The sequence below is a fragment of the Oncorhynchus kisutch genome, linkage group LG18 (assembly GCF_002021735.2).
Source record: "Oncorhynchus kisutch isolate 150728-3 linkage group LG18, Okis_V2, whole genome shotgun sequence".
NCBI classification, from domain to species: Eukaryota; Metazoa; Chordata; class Actinopteri; order Salmoniformes; family Salmonidae; genus Oncorhynchus; species Oncorhynchus kisutch.
Window position 1 is genome coordinate 27,600,002 of NC_034191.2, and position 22,727 is coordinate 27,622,728.

Sequence of the window (22,727 nt, forward strand, 5' to 3'; positions counted from 1 at the left end):
TGTCTGAATTGGGTATTTCTGATCAGGCCATTACTGGCCCTCTAACACCTCTGCAGAGCCACCTCAGGACCAGTCTCATTACCTGGGGTACTGCTGAGAGCCGTGTAGCACTGAGATAAGCCCTGTAATGTCAGCCGTCACGTCATTCCTATCACGCCTTCCCTGTAACAGAATTCCTATCACGCCTTCCCTGTAACAGAATTCCTATCACGCCTTCCCTGTAACAGAATTCCTATCACGCCTTCCCTGTAACAGCATTCCTATCACGCCTTCCCTGTAACAGAATTCCTATCACGCCTTCCCTGTAGCAGAATTCCTATCACGCCTTCCCTGTAACAGAATCCCTTTCACGCCTTCCCTGTAACAGAATTCCTATCACGCCTTCCCTGTAACAGAATTCCTATCACGCCTTCCTTGTAGCAGAATTCCTTTCCTTTCACGCCTTCCCTGTAACATAATTCCTATCACGTCATCACTGTAACAGAATTCCTATCACACCTTCCCTGTAACAGAATTCCTATCACGTCATCACTGTAACAGAATTCCTATCACGTCTTCACTGTAACAGAATTCCTATCACGCCTTCACTGTAACATAATTCCCATCACGTCATCACTGTAACAGAATTCCTATCACGTCATCACTGTAACAGAATTCCTATCACGTCATCACTGTAACAGAATTCCTATCACGCCTTCACTGTAACAGAATTCCTATCACGTCATCACTGTAACAGAACTCCTATCACGTCTTCACTGTAACAGAATTCCTATCACGCCTTCACTGTAACATAATTCCCATCACGTCATCACTGTAACAGAATTCCTATCACGTCATCACTGTAACAGAATTCCTATCACGTCATCACTGTAACAGAATTCCTATCACGCCTTCACTGTAACAGAATTCCTATCACGTCATCACTGTAACAGAACTCCTATCACGTCATCGCTGTAACAGAATTCCTATCACGTCATCCCTGTAACAGAATTCCTATCACGTCTTCACTGTAACATAATTCCTATCACGTCATCACTGTAACAGAATTCCTATCACGCCTTCACTGTAACAGAATTCCTATCACGCCTTCCCTGTAACAGAATTCCTATCACGCCTTCCCTGTAACAGAATTCCTATCACGCCTTCACTGTAACATAATTCCCATCACGTCATCACTGTAACAGAATTCCTATCACGTCATCACTGTAACAGAATTCCTATCACGTCATCACTGTAACAGAATTCCTATCACGCCTTCACTGTAACAGAATTCCTATCACGTCATCACTGTAACAGAACTCCTATCACGTCATCGCTGTAACAGAATTCCTATCACGTCATCCCTGTAACAGAATTCCTATCACGTCCACTGTAACATAATTCCTATCACGTCTTCACTGTAACATAATTCCTATCACGTCATCACTGTAACAGAATTCCTATCACGCCTTCCCTGTAACAGAATTCCTATCACGCCTTCCCTGTAACAGAATTCCTATCACGCCTTCCCTGTAACAGAATTCCTTTCACGCCTTCCCTGTAACAGAATTCCTATCACGCCTTCCCTGTAACAGAATTCTTATTACGCCTTCCCTGTAACAGAATTCCTATTACGCCTTCACTGCGATGCCAGTCCGCCCTTTGGAGTCATATGGCTGAAACGAAAGGGATGATGACTATGTACTGACTGCAAGCCCTTTTGAGTCATCCCTGCTACATCAACCCTGTGATATCATGAACTTTGTGTCTGTCCTGTGACGTGTTTCAGAGCCATGACGCCAGCCTTGTCACACCACTCTACTAACGACTGAGCGACCCCACTCTGCCAGCTCTCTGCATTTCAAAAGCACTTATTTTCCTTCCCTCCCTGAGTACTTAATCTGCGGCCACTGATCTGTCTAAACAGGTGCCTGTGAATCGCCTCGGGTGAGGGGTGTGAATATTTTGCCGGTTTGAGTCGTGCCGGGCTTATGAATTCACTGTTGTGTGTAACTGCCTTGGAGAGTGGTGAGATCAGATCAGAGCCAAAAAACAAGAGCAGCAACCACCTCATTTTATCATGCTCTCTCCAGTTTCAACACAACCTCCTCAACTACCTCTGCGTCCCCCGATCTCTCTCTTTCAGACCTTCTGTCCCTCCTTCACCCACTCCTCCCTCACACATCGCAGTACTCATTACTCCACAGTGAGAGGCCAATCTGTTGAGTGTGTGGACTGTGGAGAATGTGTGTATTTGTGTCTCAAATATACAAATACACAATCCTCCTTTCCTTCTTTCTGTCAGACAGTCATAGAAAACAAAGCAACTGGAGCTTGAAGCACGAGCGGTTGACATTTCACTTAAGAAGCTTTTGGAGTTTTCTATTAAAGACATTTATGACTGTGCCTCGCTGGATAACAGAGAGCCTTTCCCTGTGTGTGTGTGTTTGTGTGTGTGCATGCATGTGTGAGCGTGTGTGTGTGTGTGCTGTAGACTCACGCATCCACTTCTGCCATCAGGTCCAGCTTGCTGGGGAAAATCTCAGACAGCAGCACTCGAGTGTAGGACTTGCCAAGAGACTCAAGCTTGGATTCCAGGTGCTATAATGGAGAGAGAAAGTGAGAGAGAGAGAGAGAGAGAGAGAGAGAGAGAGAGAGAGAGAGAGAGACAGAGAGAGAGAAATACAAAGGGAGTGAGGGAGTAATGAGAGTAGGAGGACATAGAGAGGGAGAGGATGGTCACATTAGCTTTGTGCCGAGTCCACACGAAGAACAAGTATGTGTTTGTGCAGGTCTTGGACTCACAAGGGACCAGGCTGTGTTGCCTGCCTATACTACTACAAACACAGACACACAACGACACACACCCCCACTCCTCCCATTCAATAGATGTTCTGCTGTTCCAGTGGAGGGTCCTTCACGGGTCCTTTAGAGCTCTAAAGTCTAGTGTTTCTTAGTTAGTTAAACAGCTAATAATTAGAATATGGCTAATTAACCCAACTGGCTCTCAATGATGGAGCCCAGCAACACTGGAGAAAACCACCCAATAACATCACTAGATTAAACACATCACCACCCAATAACATCACTAGATAAAACACATCACCACCCAATAACATCACTAGATAAAACACATCACCACCCAATAACATCACTAGATAAAACACATCACCACCCAATAACATCACTAGATAAAAGTGTTGAGCCAGTTCTGGGACAGAACTTCCTTCTGTGTTGGTGAACGTCTTTGAAGAGGGCCCGCTGGACCAAGAGTGTTACCACAGAGAGTCAAGACACACACACAGTGCATTAAAAGGTGAGTGGGTGTTTTTCCCCTCAGAACGTCGACTTCAAAAAGATCCCCTAATGGTTAGTATAGAGAGAGGTAAACCTCTGCAGCCAGCCACACTGTGATTCTCTGTTCCCTAGTGGGTTAGTTCTCACCCTTTACTATGACAGCCTGGGTTGTTATCTAAGATTATCCAGTCCTGTCCAGACAAAGGCCTATCACACAACTCAACCACTTAATCTACACATTGGCCCAATGAGGGGTAGAACCAGTGGGACAGATACAAATCCAGCTACTGTTAAAAAAAAACGTTATTTTGGAATAACTTAATCTTAATCTTTTGGAATAACTTAATCTTAATCTTTTGGAATAACTTAATCTTAATCTTTTGGAATAACTTAATAACGTTTCTTTTTTTTTAAACAGTATCTGGATTTGTATCTGTCCAACTAGGGAACGGAGAATCACAGTGTGGCTGGCTGCAGAGGTTTACCTCTCTCTATACTAACCATTAGGGGATCTTTTTGAAGTCGACGTTCTGAGGGGAAAAACACCCACTCACCTTTTAATGCACTGTGTGTGTGTCTCGACTCTCTGTGGTAATAGATTGCTGTATGTGGATAAGAGGAGAGGTTTTCATACAGGTTTGAAAATTGTGGGGGAAAGGTTTGGTTTTAAAATATAATCTGACAGCAAGAGGAGAGGAGAGATGCCAGAGAACGCTATGATTCTCTCAGTCTCACCCCCCCCTCTCGGTCTCTTCCTTCCAGAATACCAATTAGAGAAAAGGATGAGGCGAGGACGTGGAGGAAGAATCCCAAACAAAGTCAAACACAACGCATGAGAGGAAAACAAGAACCGGGCAGATCAAACAGAGGAGAGAACAAAGAGAAGAGTGCGGAGAGGAGGAAGGAGGAGGGAAGAAGAGAAGAGTGCGGAGAGGAGGAAGGAGGAGGGAAGAAGAGAAGAGTGCGGAGAGGAGGAAGGAGGAGGGAAGAAGAGAAGAGTGCGGAGAGGAGGAAGGAGGAGGGAAGAAGAGAAGAGTGCGGAGAGGAGGAAGGAGGAGGGAAGAAGAGAAGAGTGCGGAGAGGAGGAAGGAGGAGGGAAGAAGAGGGCTTGAGAGCAGGCTAGAATGGGATCCAATAACCCCCCCATGTAGGACCGATTAAGAACCCCAGGCACACTCGCACAGAACATCCAAATGCCAACTGTTGGAGGGGTGAGGTTTGGCTTTACACTATAGTCTCCACAGGTGCATTTAGCTGCTTGTCTGAGTAACTAAGAGAAGCTGTGCCCCACCAATTGTATTACACATTATTGCATAAGTGAAGGTCTCAGGGTGTGAGGGAGGGGTAGAATCAGGATTAGTGTGAGATCTCCGGGATGCAGGCTCATACCTCCATGACCTTAGGGTTGCCCTGCCGGCCCAGCGTGCCCAGGATCAGGCCCCATCTCTGGGCAGAGCGAGCCTTGTCGATGGCCTGGAGCCGGATGGACCGCATGGCTTCATGGTCATAGTACTCCCTGGAGAATATCTTACTGTACGGGTCATACCTAAACACACACATACACACAGCACACAAGTGCACAGACATACACACAAAAGCACAGGCATTTGCAATCATACACAAACACACAAAACATGCACATTAGTGTGTATTGTTCACAACTGGTATCTACCTCGAGGATAGAAGCGCAAGAAGAGAAAATCCAATCATGAAAATCCATCAAGTATTAAGGCAGTTATATGAGAGAAAAATAGGCATTTTAGAGAAACAAATCTTTCTCTCTCTACCAGGAGAGCTCAGCTCAGCACATCTTGAGATGATCTTCTTCTTTATTAGAGACCGAGAGGAGGGCAGTAGTGCATACAACAAACACCATCTCATATAAATAGTTTCCCACCAATACAGCTGAGTGGCAATGACACCATAATGACAACCTCCTACAAGGTGAAGCACATCACATTTATCCTGTATACAGTCCATTCAGAAAGTATTCAGACCCCTTGATTTCTTTCCACATTTTGTTAAAGCCTTATTCTAAAATTAATGAAATGTTTTTTTCTTCATCAACCGACACACAATACCCCATATTTACAAAGCAAAAACAGGTTTTTAGACATTTTTGCAAATGTATTAAAAATAACAAACTGAAATATCACATATACATAGGTATTCAGACCCTTTACTCAGTACTTTGTTGAAGCACCTTTGGCAGCGATAACAACCTTCTGTCTTCTTGGTTATGACACTACAAGCTTAGAACACCTGTATTTGGGGAGTTTCTCCCATTCTTCTCTGCAGATACTCTCAAGCTCGGTCAGGTTGGATGGGGAGCGTCGCTGCACAGCTATTTTAAGGTCTCTCCAGAGATGTTAGATCGGATTCAAGTCTGGGCTCTGGCTGGGCCACTCAAGGACATTCAGAGACTTGTCCCAAAGCCACTCCTGCGTTGTATTGGCTGTGTGCTTAGGGTTGTCGCCCCAGTCTGACATCCTGAGCTCTCTGGAGCAGGTTTTTCTAAAGTCTCTCTCTGTACTTTGCTCCGTTAATCTTTCCCTTGATCCTGACTAGTCAACGACACAAGTGGTAGGCCTGATCACCAAGAACAATGAAACAATAGTGCCTGGACAACAACCTCTTCCTCAACAGGATCAAGACAAAGGAGATGATGTGGACTACAGGAAAAGGAGGGCCAAGCACACCCCCATTCTCATCGACGGGGCTGTTACAAGGCAGGTTGAGAGCTTCAAGTTCCTTGGTGTCCACATCACCAACAAACTCTCATGGTCCAAGCACACCAAGGCAGTCATGAAGAGGGCACGACAAAAGCTATTCCCCCTCAGGAGACTGAAAAGATTTGGCATGGGTCCTCAGATACTCAGAAAGCTCTACAGCTGCACCATCGAGATGCAACCAGAGCATCCTGACTGGTTGCATCACCGCCTGGTATGGCAACTGCTCGTCCTCCGACCGCAAGTCACTACAGAGGGTAGCGCGTATGGCCAAGATCATCACCGGGGTCAAGCTCCCTGCCATCCATGACCTCTATACCAGGCAGTGTCAAAGGAAGGCCCTAAAAATTGCCAAAGACTCCAGACTCCCTAGTCATAGACTGTTCTCTCTGCTACCACACGCATCCCCCCACCCCCATTTTTACGCTGCTGCTACTCTGTTTATTATCCATGCATAGTCCCTGTACCTCTACCTACATTTACATATTAACTCAATTACCTCGAATAACCTGTGCCCCCGCCCATTGACTCTGTACCGGTACCCCCTGTATATAGCCTCGCTACTGTTATATTATATTATTGCACCTTAATTATTTGTTATTTTTCTACTATTCTACTTATTCTATTTTTCTTAATTATCATTTAATAAATTTTTACTTCAGTTTATTTTTGTAAATACTTGAACACTTATTTATCTTAAAACTGCATTGTTGGTTAAGGGCTTGTAAGTAAGCTTTTCACAGTAAGGTCTACTACACCCGTTGTATTCGGCACGTGACAAATAAAATGATAGCTTATTTTAGTTTTGAGTCTCCCAGTCCCGGCCGCTGAAAAACATCCCCACAGCATGATGCTGCCACCACCATGCTTCACCATAGGGATGGTGCCAGCTTTCCTCTAGACTTGGCATTTAGGCTAAATAGTTCAATCTTGGATTCATCAGACAAGAGAATCTTGTTTCTCATGGTCAGAGTCCTTTAGGTGGCTGAGGAGTGGCTTCCGTCTGGCAAAGGCCTGATTTGTGGAGTGCTGCAGAGATGGTTGTCCTTCTGGAAGGTTCTCCAATCTCCAGAGGAACTATAGAGCTCTGTCAGAGTGATCATCAGGTTATTGGTCCCCTCTCACCAAGGCCCTTCACCCTCGATTGTTCAGTTTGGCCGGGCGAGTTGAGTCTCGTAGCAAAGAGTTGGAATACTTACAGTACCAGTCAAAAGTTTGGACACCTACTCATTAAAGGGTTTTTCTTTAATTTGACTAGTTTGGACATTGTAGAATAGCGAAGACATCAAAACTATATATACACATATGGAATCATGTAGTTACCAAAAAAGTGTTAAATAAATCAAAATATATTTTAGATTCTTCCAAGTAGCCACCCGTTGTCTTGATGACAGCTTTCTCTCTAAACCAGCTTCACGAGGTAGTCACCTGTAATGTGTTTAAATTAACAGGTGTGCCTTGTTAACTTTTTATGGCTGCAGGGGCAGTATTGAGTAGCTTGGATGAAAGGTGCCCATATGAAACGGACTGCTCCTCGGTCATAGTTGCTAATATTTGCATATTACTATTAGTATTGAATAGAACACTCTGAAGTTTCCAAAACTGTTTGAATTATGTCTGTGAGTATAACAGAACTCATATAGCAGGCAAAAACCTGAGAAATTCCACTTCCTGTTTTTTTTTCTGGAGGTGGCAGATTTTCAACCCAGGTCTCATTTAAATTACAGCTTGATATGGATGAGTTTTCACTTCCTACTTCCTTCCACTAGATGTCAGCAGTCAATAGAACTTTGTCTGATGACTAATGTGAAGGGGGGTCGATTGACACAGGAAATAGTCACCACAGCCTTGTGTGGACCATGCTTTCACCAGGCGCGTTCACAGGGGAAGGACTTGCGGTCCACCACTCATCTGAAGTCATTCTAATTCTCCGGTTGGAACGTTATTCAAGATATATCTAAACAACATTCTAAAGATTGAGTCAGTACATCGTTTGACATGTTTCTACTGACTGTTACAGAACTTTTGGACATTTCGTCACGTTATAGTGGACGCGCTTTGTGACTTTGGAATTGTTTACCAAACGCGCTAACCAAAGTAGCTAATTGGACATAAATAATGGACATTTTCAAACAAATCAAGCATTTATTGTGGACCTGGGATTTCTAGGACTGCATTCTGATGAAGTTCATCAAAGGTAAGGAAACATTTATCATGTATTTTCTGGTTTCTGTTGACTCCAACATGGAGGCTAATTTACTACTGTTCTGAGCGCCGACTCAGATTATTGCATGCGTTGCTTTTTCCATAAACTTTTTAAAAAATCTGACACAGCGGTTGCATCGAGGAGATGTATATCTATAATTCCATGTGTATAACTATATTATCATCTACATTTATGATGAGTATTTCTGTTGAAACGATGTGGCTATGCAAAATCACTTGATGTTTTTGGAACTAGTGAATCTAACGTGCCAATGTAAACTCAGATGTTTTTATATAAATATGAACTTTATCAAACAAAACATGCAAGTATTGTGTAACATGAAGACATATGAGTGTCATCTGATGAAGATAATTCAAGGTTAGTGATTAATTTTATCTTTATTTATGCTTTTTGTGAATGCTATATTTTGCTGGAAAATGGCTGTGCTTATTGTGGTTTGGTGGAGACCTAACATAATCGTTTGTAGTGCTTTCGCTGAAAAGCCTATTTGAAATCGGACACTTTGGTGGGATTAACAACGAGAATAGCTTTAAAATTATATAAGACACATGTATGTTTTAGGAATTGTAATTATGAGATTTCTGTGGTATGAATTTGGAGCCCTCTATTTTCACTGGTAGTTGTCATATTGATCCCGATATCGGGATTGCAACCATAACAGGTTAAAAGTTAATTTGTTGAACTTCTTTCCTTCTTAATGTGTTTTAGCCAATCAATTGTGACAAGGCAGGTGTGGTATAGAGAAGATAGCCCTATTTGGTAAAAGACCAAGTCCATATTATTGCAAGAACAGCTCAAATATGCAAAGAGAAACGTCCATCATTACTTTAAGACATGAAGGTCAGTCAATCCGGAAAATTTAAAGCACTTTTAAAGTTTCTTCAAGTGCAGTCGCAAAAACCATCAAGCGCTATGATGAAATTGGCTCTCATGAGGACCGCCACAGGAAAGACAGAGACTTACCTCTGCTGCAGAGGATAAGTTCATTAGAGTTAACTGCACCTCAGAATGCAGCCCAAATAAATTGTTCACAGAGTTCAGGTAACAGACACATCTCAACATCAACTGTTCAGAGGAGACTGCTTGAATCAGGCCTTCATGGTCAAATTGCTGCAAAGAAACCACTACTAAAGCACATGAATAATGAGAAGAGATTTGCTTGGGCCAAGAAACACGAGCAATGGACATTAGACTGGTGGAAATCTGTCATTTGGTCTGATGAGTTGCAACCGCCATGTCTTTGTGAGACGCTGAGTAAGTAAGCGGATGATCTCCGCATGTGTGGTTCCCACCATGAAGCATGGAGGAGGAGGTGTGATGGTGACACTGTCATGATTTATTTAGAATTCAAGGCACACTTAACCAGCATGGCTACCACAGCGTTCTGCAGTGATACGCCATCCCATCTGGTTTGCGCTTAGTGGGACTATCATTTGTTTTTCAACAGGACAATGACCCAACACACCTCCATGCTGTGTAAGGGCAATCTGACCAAGAAGGAGATTAATGGAGTGCTGCATCAGATGACCTGGCCTCCACAATCACCCGACCTCAACCCAATTGAGATGGTTTGGGATGAGTTGGACCGCTGAGTGAAGGAAAATCAAGATGGTTGGAAAAGCATTACCCGTGAAGCTGGTTAAGAGAATACCAAGAGTTTGCAAAGCTGTCATCAAGGCAAAGGGCGGCTACTTTGAAAAACTTAAAATATAAAATATATTTAGATTTGTTTAACACGTTTTGGGTAATTACGTGATTCCATATGTTATTTCATAGAAAATAGTAAAACATTTAGAAAAACACTGGAATGAGTAGGTATGTCCAAACTTTTGACGGGTACTGTATGTAAATAAGGTATGCATGCTTTTTTTAAATTTTTATACATTTGCAAAATGTTTTCGCTTTGTTGTTATGGGGTATTGTGTGTAGATTGATGAGGAAAACATATCATTTGATCAATTTTAGAACAAGACTGTAACGTAACAAAATTTGGAAAAAGGGTATGTGTCTGAATGCTTTCCAAATGCACTGTATTACTGACAATAATGACATTCTGCAATCTACTGTAAATGGAACACACAGTGCCTGATTAGCTCTTTACACTTGTACCAGGATACGGGTTCAAAATAGCAAATTTGGACACTGAAACGCAATGTTCCCACCAGGAACGAAGCAAATTTCAGGTCTTGTCACGCCCTGGTCTTAGTATTTTGTGTTTTCTTTATTATTTTGGTCAGGCCAGGGTGTGTTTAGTCTTGTTTTTTTTGTAGGTATTGGGATTGTGGTATAGTGGGGTTTTCTAGAAAAGTCTATGGTTACCTAAAGTGGTTCTCAATCAGAGGCAGGTGTTTATCGTTGTCTCTGATTGGGAACCATATTTAGGCAGCCATATTCTTTGAGTGTTTCGTGTGTGATTGTTCCTGTCTCTGTGTTTGTTTGCACCAGATAGGCTGTTTAGGTTTTCGCGTTACGTTTCTTGTTTTGTATTGTTCGTGTTTATTCGTCTATTAAACATGTATCAAAATTACCACGCTGCATTTTGGTCCGATCCTTGCTACACCTCCTCTTCAGAGATAGAAGAAAACCGTAACAGAATCACCCACCACAACAGGACCAAGCGGCGTGGTGACAGGCAGCGGCAGGAGGAGCAGCGATCACAGGACTTCTGGACTTGGGAGGAAATATTGGACGGAAAAGGACCCTGGGCACAGCCTGGAGAATATCGCCACCCCAAAGAAGAGCTGGAGGCGGCGAAAGCGGCGAGGGGCTGGTATGAGGAGGCAGCACGGCGACGCGGATGGAAGCCCAAGAGTCAACCCCAAATATTTATTGGGGGGGGGCTCACAGGGAGTATGGCTATGCCAGGTAGGAGACCTGCGCAAACTTCCTGTGCTTACCGGGGGGCTAGAGAGACCGGGCAGGCACCGTGTTATGCTGTGGAGCGCACGGTGTCTCCAGTGCGGGTGCATAGCCCGGTGCGGTACATACCAGCTCCTCGTATCGGCCGGGCTAGAGTGGGCATCGAGCCAGGTAAGGTTGGGCAGGCTCTGTGCTCACGAGCTCCAGTGCGCCTGCACGGTCCGGTCTATCCAGTACTACCTCCACGTACCAGCCCTCCAGTGGCAGCTCCCCGCACCAGGCTTCCTGTGCGTGTCCTCGGCCCAGTACCACCAGTGCCAGCACCACGCATCAGGCCTACAGTGCGCCTCGCCTGTCCAGCGCTACCAGAGCCTTCCTCCTCTACAGCGCTGCCGGAGTCTCCTACCTGTCCAGCGCTGCCGGAGCCTTCCTCCTTTACAGCAGAGTTTACACCCCTACCGGGGTGCATTTTGGTCCGATCCTTGCTACACCTCCTCGTCAGAGGAGGAGATAGAAGAAAACCGTAACAGGTCTGCTGAACACAGTTCAGTTCAACGTAAATGGCACAGATACATATATAGCAATGGTGTATTTGCATATAGGGGAGCAGCGCGGCAGTCCAGGAGACTGCAGTTCTGATTGGTTATGCCGCACCTGTCTGTGTAGAGTACGGACTGAGTCCTGCGCAATAGAAATCCTACGCCGATGTGTTCTGCCAACAACATAATCTCTTGCATAGTTAGTTTTGTTTCGGTATGTTGCATTGAAAGTGGCTAATATTGTGTTGATTCGATCACAAATGCCACATTGAAGGGAAATATTGACAGTGTTAACTAATAGGGAAAGCTCTAGAAAGTTGACTGAAGGTCAATCTCGTGCTCTCCGTGGGCTGACATTCTTCTGTGCTCTGCACGGCAGTCGAAGAGAGCAGTGCGGCAGTCCAGGGGAGCTGCGCGGCAGTCGAAGAGAGCAGCGCGGCAGTCCAGGAGAGCGGCGCGGCAGTCCAGGAGAGCGGCGGGGCAGTCCAGGGGAGCGGCGCGGCAGTCCAGGGGAGCGGCGCGGCAGTCCAGGAGAGCGGCGCGGCAGTCCAGGGGAGCGGCGCGGCAGTCGAAGAGAGCAGTGCAGCAGTCCAGGGGAGCAGCGCGGCAGTCCAGGGGAGCAGCACGGCAGTCCAGGAGAGCGGCGTGGCAGTCCAGGGGAGCGGCACGGCAGTCCAGGAGAGCGGCGCGGCAGTCCAGGGGAACGGCGTGGCAGTCCAGGAGAGCGGCGTGGCAGTCCAGGGGAGCAGCGCGGCAGTCGAAGAGAGCGGCGCGGCAGTCCAGGAGAGCGGCGCGGCAGTCCAGGGGAGCGGCGCGGCAGTCTAGGAGAGCGGCGCGGCAGCCCAGGAGAGCGGCGTGGCTGTCCAGGGGAGCGGCGCGGCAGTCCAGGAGAGCGGCGCGGCAGTCCAGGAGAGCGGCGTGGCAGACCAGGAGAGCGGCGCGGCAGTCCAGGAGAGCGGCGCGGCAGTTCAGGGGAGCAGCGCGGCAGTTCAGGGGAGCAGCGCGGCAGTCCAGGAGAGCTTCGCGTCAGTCTTTGGGCTACCGCTCGCCCGAGCACGCACGCAGCTTAGAGGGAACAGTGCTGATAAGCGTCTAAATTGGAACGCAGTGCACAGTAACATACAATACATAATGCCAAAGCTCAAGGTCTCCGCTTCACAGCACAGTATTGGTTTTGACTGACAGCCGTTCTGAACTTGAGCACTGCGCACGACAAGAAGTCCCCCCCCCCCAATTAGGCAACTTTTGCACATTTTGGTTGTCAGAGAGGGAAATGCTGTAAATAAAGAGGACTCTATGTATTTTGAAAGATGAGACATTGAGGATTATAACAAATGCCGCTTTGATGTCATACAAATGTAACGGTTTCAATCGGTGACGTCACTTGCTCTGAGACCTTGAAGTAGTAGTTCCCCTTGCTCTGCAAGGGCCGCGGCTTTTGTGGAGCGATGGGTAACGATGCTTCGTGGGTGACTGTTGTTGATGTGTGCAGAGGGTCCCTGGGTCGTGCCTGGGTATGGGCGAGGGGACGGTCTAAAGTTATACTGTTACACAAGCAAGCCAAACACCTGTTAGTCCAGATGTGCACTTCACATTTCCACATCATAGAACTCATGTAATATACAGTGTCATCGTTCATATTCACAATGTTTGGTGTACAGATACAAGATGACATGGCGTCATACCCTGGGTTGTCCTGAACAGAATGAGCCTGTTTGTGGTATTGTAAAGACATTTGACGGGGAACACGCACCTGAATGCACTCGCGACTCTATTCTATGCACACCAAAATGATCTGCTTCTCTGAATTGCCTTGTGAAAGCCTAACACTGTTAGATCATATTTTGTAACTTAGCTAGCCATGTTGGCAATAAAACACGCTTTCAAATCATGCCCAACTGACCAGATTGCAATTTATAATGGACCATTTTTGGAATGCGTAAACAGTAATTGTGTAAAGGCAGGGATGCAGGGCTGTGCTCCAAATAAAATGACCAGTCTGCTCGCTCTCGTTTCTCAACAGCACAGCAAGGAGAGCTTAAAATAGTACCTTATAGTTGAAGACTCTTCTTTGAGTCATAAAAGTACATTAAAATGACTTGTGTACACTGGAGAAGTGTGTGGCCACCTGGAGACACCAGTTAGTCCTCTCATTCAAACCCTTGTCATTATTTTGTCTTATGTTGCACCTGCCCCCAATGTTCCATTAATATTCTTATCATGTTACTGAATGTATCCAGAGTATTTTCTAATTTCGTTATCAACAAATGTGGCGAAAAGTACAGTAAATGTAAATGCTAATAAAATCAACAGTGTAATGTTTGGATTCAGTCTTGTTCCAGATTCATTGTTTTGTCCTCACCTTTAATCTAATCATTTTCCCATTAATCTCCAAACTTATGCATATGCTTTCCATATTACTTCTGTAAAACTAATTTCAATTTAGCCCTATAGGCCAACTGGAACCACTGTAAGGAGGTAAAGGGTCATTATGTGTATGCTATTATTTACCTGTAGGCATGTATCTCTGGGTTGGCAATCATGATGGACTCCAGGTGGAACCTGCCATCTCCCAGGTAGCTATAAATACAAACACAGTAAGACAGACACACTCCCTGCATACCTGTGGTGGAACAACAATTCTCTCCCTCCCTCCCTCTCTGTCCTTCCTCTACACCCCCCCACCCCTCTCTCCTGGTGAAACAAAGTGGTCTCAGAGGACCTATGCCTGGGGTTCAGGGGTTCAAGGTGTGACCAGGGGCTGCTGATGTATAGGAACACTGCCGCACACCACCCCTGTGATGACCCCATGTTGTTAATCCACTACTAGGCTTTTCAATTAACCCAGGGGTGTTATTAGTCAGCCCACCGAGACCAGTGATGGGGCAGGGTTCAAGGGGCGCGCACACACACACACACGATTATCATCCCAGGGGGTGTTCTGGGAGAAGGCCTGCTATTGGCTGAGTGAGGGGTCCAGGCCTCTGTAACCGTGGCGAGTTCGCAGAGGCCCAAGGGGAGGTGGAGACAATTAGAGGAGTTAATTAGCCAGCGTTTAGGTAAGTGTGTGTGGAACGGGCTGTGGGTGAGCATCCACAGGGACCCCCAGGAGCCACAACTAACCTCCACACAGACAGGCACACATAGACACACACACAAAATAACACACACCCACGCACTAGTGGTGCGCGGGTTAACTCATAACCTGCAGTCCCCATGGTTATATCTGGGTTTAGGGTCATGAAATATTGTGTGGATGAAGAGCGGTTGGGTTGAATAAAGAGAAAGCGATGCATAAAAAAATTATTGTGCGATTCACATTTATAGGCTACATTGAGGTTTTTCTTTCATTATTTGTAACTGCCATTAGTGTATAAGCCTAATCTTTAGGGCCTAACTGTACATGCACCAAATACACAGCATGCACCAAATACACAGCAATCCCCAAATACACGGCAATCCCCAAATACACGGCAATCCCCAAATACACGGCAATCCCCAAATACACGGCAATCCCCAAATACATGGCAATCACCAAATACACGGCAATCCCCAAATACACGGCATGCATACATGGCAATCCCCAAATACACGGCATGCACCAAATACATGGCAATCACCAAATACACGGCAATCCCCAAATACACGGCAATCACCAAATACAAGGCAATCACCAAATATACGGCAATCACCAAATGCTTTTGGGAATTTGGGCAGAAAAAGTTAACGTCGATCCACAGAGGCAAAAAAGACATTGTCAGAGTTGAACTAAATAAGAGAAAAGCTGTAAAATGGAGATTTGAAAATAAAGGGAGGGCCAGAACAGTAGTCTAATGTTTGGGAAACATGCTGCGCGCTGACTACAAATTCAACAGTCACAAGATGGGGACATCAAATACGGAATGTCAAAGGACCTATACTGTTCTGTAATCATCATGAGAGGCCGCAGTGGCTCACGTTCATCCATACCCACATATCAGTCAGAGCCGGTCCTAGCCTTTTCCACACATTTTACCATGGGCTATAGAGAAAATGTTGCAGTTTAAACTAAGTTTGCTGAAATTCTACAAATTTTGCCATGGGGCAAGATTTTTTCTCTCTCACATAGCCTAATATAATATTAACTCCTGCAGAAAATGTACATTTTTACTTGGGAACAGGAGTGGTGAAATATGATTTATTTACCGTCTGTAAAGGTGCTATCTTTATCAGTATCATAAAAGCTGCATGTATTTCAACCACAAAAAGACATGCATCCAAGGCGATCTGAAATCTTGTCAGAAACATGAAGGGTCGTTTTCACAGCATTTAATTCCCTTCAAATCTATCAACTGATGTCATTTGGACATTTTGCACAGAAAATCTTAGCCATTTTATTTTTGTTGTGTTATTGCATTTTCTCCCTGGTCTCTAAACGTTTGGCTGCACAAGAGAAGCACGGATAAAATCTAAACTTCATAGATTTCATCTAGATTGAAGCATTCATTCTATAGATTCATGACATTTTCTGGTGAGCAAGGGTTTATTTAGTCTTCCAGGCCAAGATAATCTGCATGTATCTAATTACAGACTAAAATCAACAGACTAACATTTACTAAAAATAGCCTACCAAAATGTTGGCAATTATAAACAAAAACATAGCTTAGGTTTAAAAAAAACACAGGCCTAAGTTTTTCAATTTATCACATAGTCGGGCGGTTGCGGATGGTTTATTAGCAATTGCGGTTGGGTGAAAAAACAGCTGACCCGCGCACCACTAACACGCACACACTCAGTCACTGAGAATAGATTGTGTGCGTGGGGATGTGTGTGTGTGAGCGCGTGTGCATCTGTGTCTGTGTGTATAGCAGGGTAAAAGCAGGGTAATTGTGAGCTAAGAAGAAAATGAAAGACGAGTGATGACTATTGTGCCGAGTGCTTGCTTTTCAATAATATACTAGGTCCCTCTATAATCACACTGGCTACAATGAGCCTCCTGCTTTTCAACATCACACCCTGTATGTGTTTCTATGCTTTAAGAGGATAGCGATCTATAGCACTCCTATGAGGGCCTTTGTTATCCTATCATTCATAATGCATTGTCCTTTGTAGGAGAACTGAGTGTTGCTGTGCTATAATAGTGAACACTGTGCTGTATGTCCTGCATTATGCATCAACACACTCTGATTCTGCTCTTAATATGTCTGCAGACATTAGCAGCAGGGTCTGAGAAAGGAGAGCTATGAGTCAGGATTAGATCTGAGGGCATCTGCTACTAAAGCTATTCTTACAGCTGCTCTGTTCTAAATCATTCAGCCATTTTAACATACTTCTCTTAATTACTGAAATCATATAGATTCTATAATGTATTAAAGACATAGGGCATCTCAGAGACTAATATACCATCCCACAATGTCCCAGCTACACTCAACTGAAGTCATTTCAACTGCTACATAATAGATATCACAGCAATAGGTCCCTTCCGACGCACTTTTACAAATAAATGTTTGAACACAATAAGAGACAAGCATTTAGGTGACTTATGAGAGACAGTATTGGAGGCTGAGAGATATTTCAAACTATTCATAAATGTCAAATCTGGTATATGCAAACTAAAATGAAGTGAAATGTAATCCATGGAGCATGATACTTCAACAGCCCTTATTTCTATGCATTATTACTGACTATTATATTTTGTTGACGCCTCCTGCTGGTTTCCCGTTTCCAGGGTCTGTACGGTTCTGTACTCAGGTATGAGCTGGTTGTATGCTGCCCCTCAGAGCACTGACATGAGGAGAGAGTGAGATGGAGAGGGGGCACTAGAGAAGGGGAGAGGGGGAGAAAAGCGGGGAGGGAGAAGGAGAGAGAAAGGGTGAGAGACTCCGGGAGCTAATTCTCAGTCAAGATAATCAATTATTTCTCCCATCTCACCCCCACCCGCCCCTACACACACATCAAAGACACTCCACTTTAGATTAATGGACAAAGTGCAAACACACCCTTGACACACGCACGCACACACGGCTTTGCTCTCCCGTGCGACCAGGCTGTTTCCTATAATGGCTGTCTCTCCTCTACTTATCTGGCCAATCTAATCACATACACTGGGAAGGGTGTGTGGGTATCATAACATAAGTACAGCATGGCTATTATTAGGAACCCACTATGTCTTAAAATGCATAGGATTGTGTGTCTATGATAATACACCGGGGTCATTTTCTATGTGTACTCACTGTCGCCTGAGCCTGTTAGCGTGTATGAGCAGGGCTGGGAAGTAACGGATTATTACATGTAACCAATTACAAAAAACGGTAATCTGTTACGTGACCAACAAACATATTGTAATCTGATTACAGATACTTTTGAAAAAGTTACTGATTTATTCTAGGACTACTTTTAAATTCAGAAAGGCTGTTTGCAGGAAAAAAATTGACACCTTTGTTTTCTCAATTATAATCAATCAGCATTTGAAATGTGTCAAGTTTAATTTTGTTCCGCCTGAGCGAGTCTGACCGCAAGTCAGAGACAACTATGATGACACACCTTAATGTGTTTGATGGATCACGGAGAAAGAGCAGGAATAAGCTTCTGTAGGTTTCAGTCCAAGCGGTGTCTTCCAATGGTGCGACTTCTGTCGGCATCCAAAGATGATCCATCTTCAATAAACGCTTGGCAGTAAGGACGACAGCAGTGGTGTAGCCTACAGGCGATGCAGATATCACTTATTGTTGATAGGCTATCTACATAAAGCATTGATGTGAATCACACTGCTGCTCTTTCATTTAGCTATTTGCGCCTTAAGGATTGTGGTGGTTATGGATGTATGTGTAATTTAACAAGTTTAAAATGCCTGTTAATCATTGTTTTTGCAACCAGTGGGCAGCCAGTGAAAAACGTGCTCTTGCAACAGCTGCATAGTGCAGATCCCAGCCTTTGGAATAAATGTTTGAGGGAGTTCCTCCCCCTTTAAACTTCTCTGTCGTATTGTGCTCCATACTGTCATAAACGGGTTAATATTAAGAAGACCATGGGTGGGGCTTTTGTTGCTCAATCTAATTCACGCTGATTAACAACAACAACAAATCCATAGGCTTAATGGACACATGCTTAAACTCACACACTTTTGTGATAGACTTAAACAGCTGCAAATTATCTAGATATCAAAGTGTCACAAACAAAAACAAACTATAGGCCTATACTAAATGCAGAATATGGCATGCATTTTTCACATGCAAATAGCACTTTTCGGTGGAGCTCAAAGCATGCCATTCATGAGAGCTGCATTTATTTTTCAAGTCGAAGCAATGAGCCCAATCAGTCCTCCATGACAACAAAATCATAAACAACAGAGAAAGCTAATATTTCTGGGTTATGCTCATGTAAAACAATTTGACTAATATATACTTCCAAGTCCTATTCTTGAAGACCAAGGGGTATTAAATGAATGTTAATGACTGGAATTCTGAAAGACTTTGGTAATGAATATAAAGACATAGCCGAATTGTATTATTATCTGTAGTGGAAAGCAAAGGGTTAGAAGAAGCCTACATAACCACCTGTAAAGTAAAATGCAACATCCATTTATGGCCAGCTACAGTTGAAAGTTTACATACACCTTAGCCAAATACATTTCAACTCAGTTTTTCACAATTCCTGACATATAATCCTAGTAAAAATGCCCTGTTTTAGGTCAGTTAGGATCACCAATTTATTTTAATTCTGAAATTATTCTGAAATGTCAGAATAATAGTAGAGAGAATGATTTATTTCAGCTTTTATTTATTTCATCACATTCCCAGTGGGTCAGAAGTTTACATACACTCAATTAGCATTCGGTAGCATTGCCTTTCAATTATTTAACTTGGGTCAAAAGCCTTCCACAGGCTTCCCACAATAAGTTGGGTGAATTTTGGCATATTCCTCCTGACAGAGCTGGTGTAACTGAGTCAGGTTTGTAGGCCTCCTTGCTCGCACACACTTTTTCAGTTCTGCCAACACATTTCCTATGGGATTGAAGTCAGGGCTTTGTGATGGCCACTTCAATACCTTGACTTTGTTGTCCTTAAGCCATAACTTTGGAAATATGCTTGGGGTCCTTGTCCATTTGGAAGACCCATTTGCGACCAAGCTCAACTTCCTGACTGAAGTCTTGAGATGTTGCTTCAATATCCACATAATTTTCATCCCTCATGATGCCATCTATTTTGTGAAGTGCACCAGTCCCTCCTGCAGCAAAGCACCCCCACAACATGATGCTGCCACCCCTGTGTTTCATGGTTGGGATGGTGTTCTTCGGCTTGCAAGCCTCCCCCTTTTTCCTCCAAACATAACGATGGCCAAATAGTTATATTTATGTTTCATCAGACCAGAGGACATTTCTCCAAATAGTATGATCTTTATCCCCATGTGCAGTTACAAACTGTAGTCTGGCTTTTTTATGGCGGTTTTGGAGCAGTGGCTTCTTCCTTGCTGAGCGGCCTTTCAGGTTACGTCGATATAGGACTCATTTAACTGTGGATATCGATACTTTGTACCCGTTTCCTCCAGCATCTTCACAAGGTCCTTTGCTGTTGTTCTGGGATTGATTTGCACTTTTCGCACCAAAATATGTAAAAAAAAAAAAAAAAAAACTATTTTACAGATGACATTTGCATTGTAACATTGTCGTTATTCTACTAAATTTGAATATTTTTGAGTGACAATTAAAAGAACATATATTCAGCATGACAATCATGTGAGCATTATAATAGTATACACAAACTAAAAGTCGTGAAGTGTGCTCATAGCTTGACAGCAATAATATATTTAGACTACTTCGCGATTGTCTGGGCTTGCTACTAGTAGTCGCCACTAGCCAGCCAGCAGCCCTGGGCGGAGCATTTCACTCTGGGAAGGGAAATGCATTCTGGAAATTGTAGTAAAGATCCATGCTGTGTAAAATCCATTGTATTTCAATGGTGTTTAGACTAATGTAGAAGCTTCAGAAATTAGCTTTAAAGTCTTTTTGTGTAATTTTGGAACTAAACTATTTAATACATTAAATTATTTAGCTGTAATGAATAATGAATCATAGGTAATGAATGTCATGTACCCTGATATTATGTCCATAGATGAGCAAATTACCCTGATATTGTATGTATCAAATTACATTGTAAAACAGTTTAGATGTAATTTTGGCTGCTCCGAGTCACCGATATGTTTCGCATAAGGAAAATTGAGAGGTATTTTTCTGTTATTTAATATGGTGTTGTATTTTTGAAAGACATTGAATATAGAACAGAAGATATTCTTTGTGTTATTTTATTTGTTCGACCAGTTATCAACACATTGTTCAATGTTTAAAAATAATAAAGCCCAGCGGTTATTCAGTCACTTCAGTAATAAAAAAAAAAAAGTTTTGCAATGGTAAATGGCCTGACAGACTGTGACTGTGTAATACAGGTCTGACAGGCTGTGACTGTGTGTAATACAGGTCTGACAGACTGTGACTGTGTAATACAGGTCTGACAGGCTGTGACTGTGTGTAATACAGGTCAGACAGACTGTGACTGTGTGTAATACAGGTCTGACAGACTGTGACTGTGTGTAATACAGGTCTGACAGACTGTGACTGTGTAATACAGGTCTGACAGGCTGTGACTGTGTGTAATACAGGTCTGACAGACTGTGACTGTGTAATACAGGTCTGACAGGCTGTGACTGTGTGTAATACAGGTCTGACAGACTGTGACTGTGTAATACAAGTCTGACAGACTGTGACTGTGAAATATAGGTCTGACAGACTGTGACTGTGTAATACAGGTCTGACAGACTGTGACTGTGTAATACAGGTCAGACAGACTGTGACTGCGTAATACAGGTCTGACAGACTGACTGTGTAATATAGGTCTAACAGAATGTGACTGTGTAATACAGGTCAGACAGACTGTGACTGTGTAATACAGGTCAGACAGACTGTGACTGTGTAATACAGGTCAGACAGACTGTGACTGCGTAATGTAGGTCTGACAGACTGACTGTGTAATATAGGTCTGACAGACTGTGACTGCGTAATGTAGGTCTGACAGACTGTGACTGTGTAATACAGGTCAGACAGACTGTGACTGCGTAATGTAGGTCTGACAGACTGTGACTGTGTAATATAGGTCTGACAGAATGTGACTGCGTAATGTAGGTCTGACAGACTGACTGTGTAATACAGGTCAGACAGACTGTGACTGCGTAATGTAGGTCTGACAGACTGTGACTGTGTAATACAGGTCAGACAGACTGTGACTGTGTAATACAGGTCTGACAGACTGTGACTGTGTGTAATACAGGTCTGACAGACTGTGACTGTGTAATACAGGTCTGACAGGCTGTGACTGTGTGTAATACAGGTCTGACAGACTGTGACTGTGTAATACAGGTCTGACAGGCTGTGACTGTGTGTAATACAGGTCTGACAGACTGTGACTGTGTAATACAGGTCTGACAGGCTGTGACTGTGTGTAATACAGGTCTGACAGACTGTGACTGTGTAATACAGGTCTGACAGACTGTGACTGTGTGTAATACAGGTCTGACAGACTGTGACTGTGTAATACAGGTCTGACAGACTGTGACTGTGTAATACAGGTCAGACAGACTGTGACTGCGTAATGTAGGTCTGACAGACTGTGACTGTGTAATATAGGTCTGACAGAATGTGACTGTGTAATACAGGTCAGACAGACTGTGACTGTGTAATACAGGTCAGACAGACTGTGACTGCGTAATGTAGGTCTGACAGACTGTGACTGTGTAATATAGGTCTGACAGACTGTGACTGTGTAATACAGGTCTGACAGACTGTGACTGTGTAATACAGGTCAGACAGACTGTGACTGCGTAATGTAGGTCTGACAGACTGTGACTGTGTAATACAGGTCAGACAGACTGTGACTGCGTAATGTAGGTCTGACAGACTGTGACTGTGTAATATAGGTCTGACAGAATGTGACTGCGTAATGTAGGTCTGACAGACTGACTGTGTAATACAGGTCAGACAGACTGTGACTGCGTAATGTAGGTCTGACAGACTGTGACTGTGTAATATAGGTCTGACAGAATGTGACTGCGTAATGTAGGTCTGACAGA

General features: G+C 43.9%; 1 protein-coding gene across 5 annotated transcripts in view; it reads right to left on the bottom strand.

The window, feature by feature from the left end:
• LOC109909136 (2-(3-amino-3-carboxypropyl)histidine synthase subunit 1-like) overlaps positions 1–22,727 on the bottom strand; it is a 100,181-nt gene that overhangs the window by 17,507 nt on the left and 59,947 nt on the right. For 3 of the 5 annotated variants that reach the window (XM_031795706.1, XM_031795708.1, XM_020508086.2), the window contains exons 7-9: positions 14,142–14,210; positions 4,666–4,822; positions 2,480–2,580 (exon numbers count right to left, since the gene is read on the bottom strand). In XM_031795706.1, coding sequence (XP_031651566.1) covers positions 2,480–2,580; positions 4,666–4,822; positions 14,142–14,210 — 327 coding nt within the window. The remainder of the gene's footprint in view (positions 1–2,479; positions 2,581–4,665; positions 4,823–14,141; positions 14,211–22,727) is intronic. The other 2 variants (XM_031795707.1, XM_031795709.1) reach the window with 1 other exon arrangement.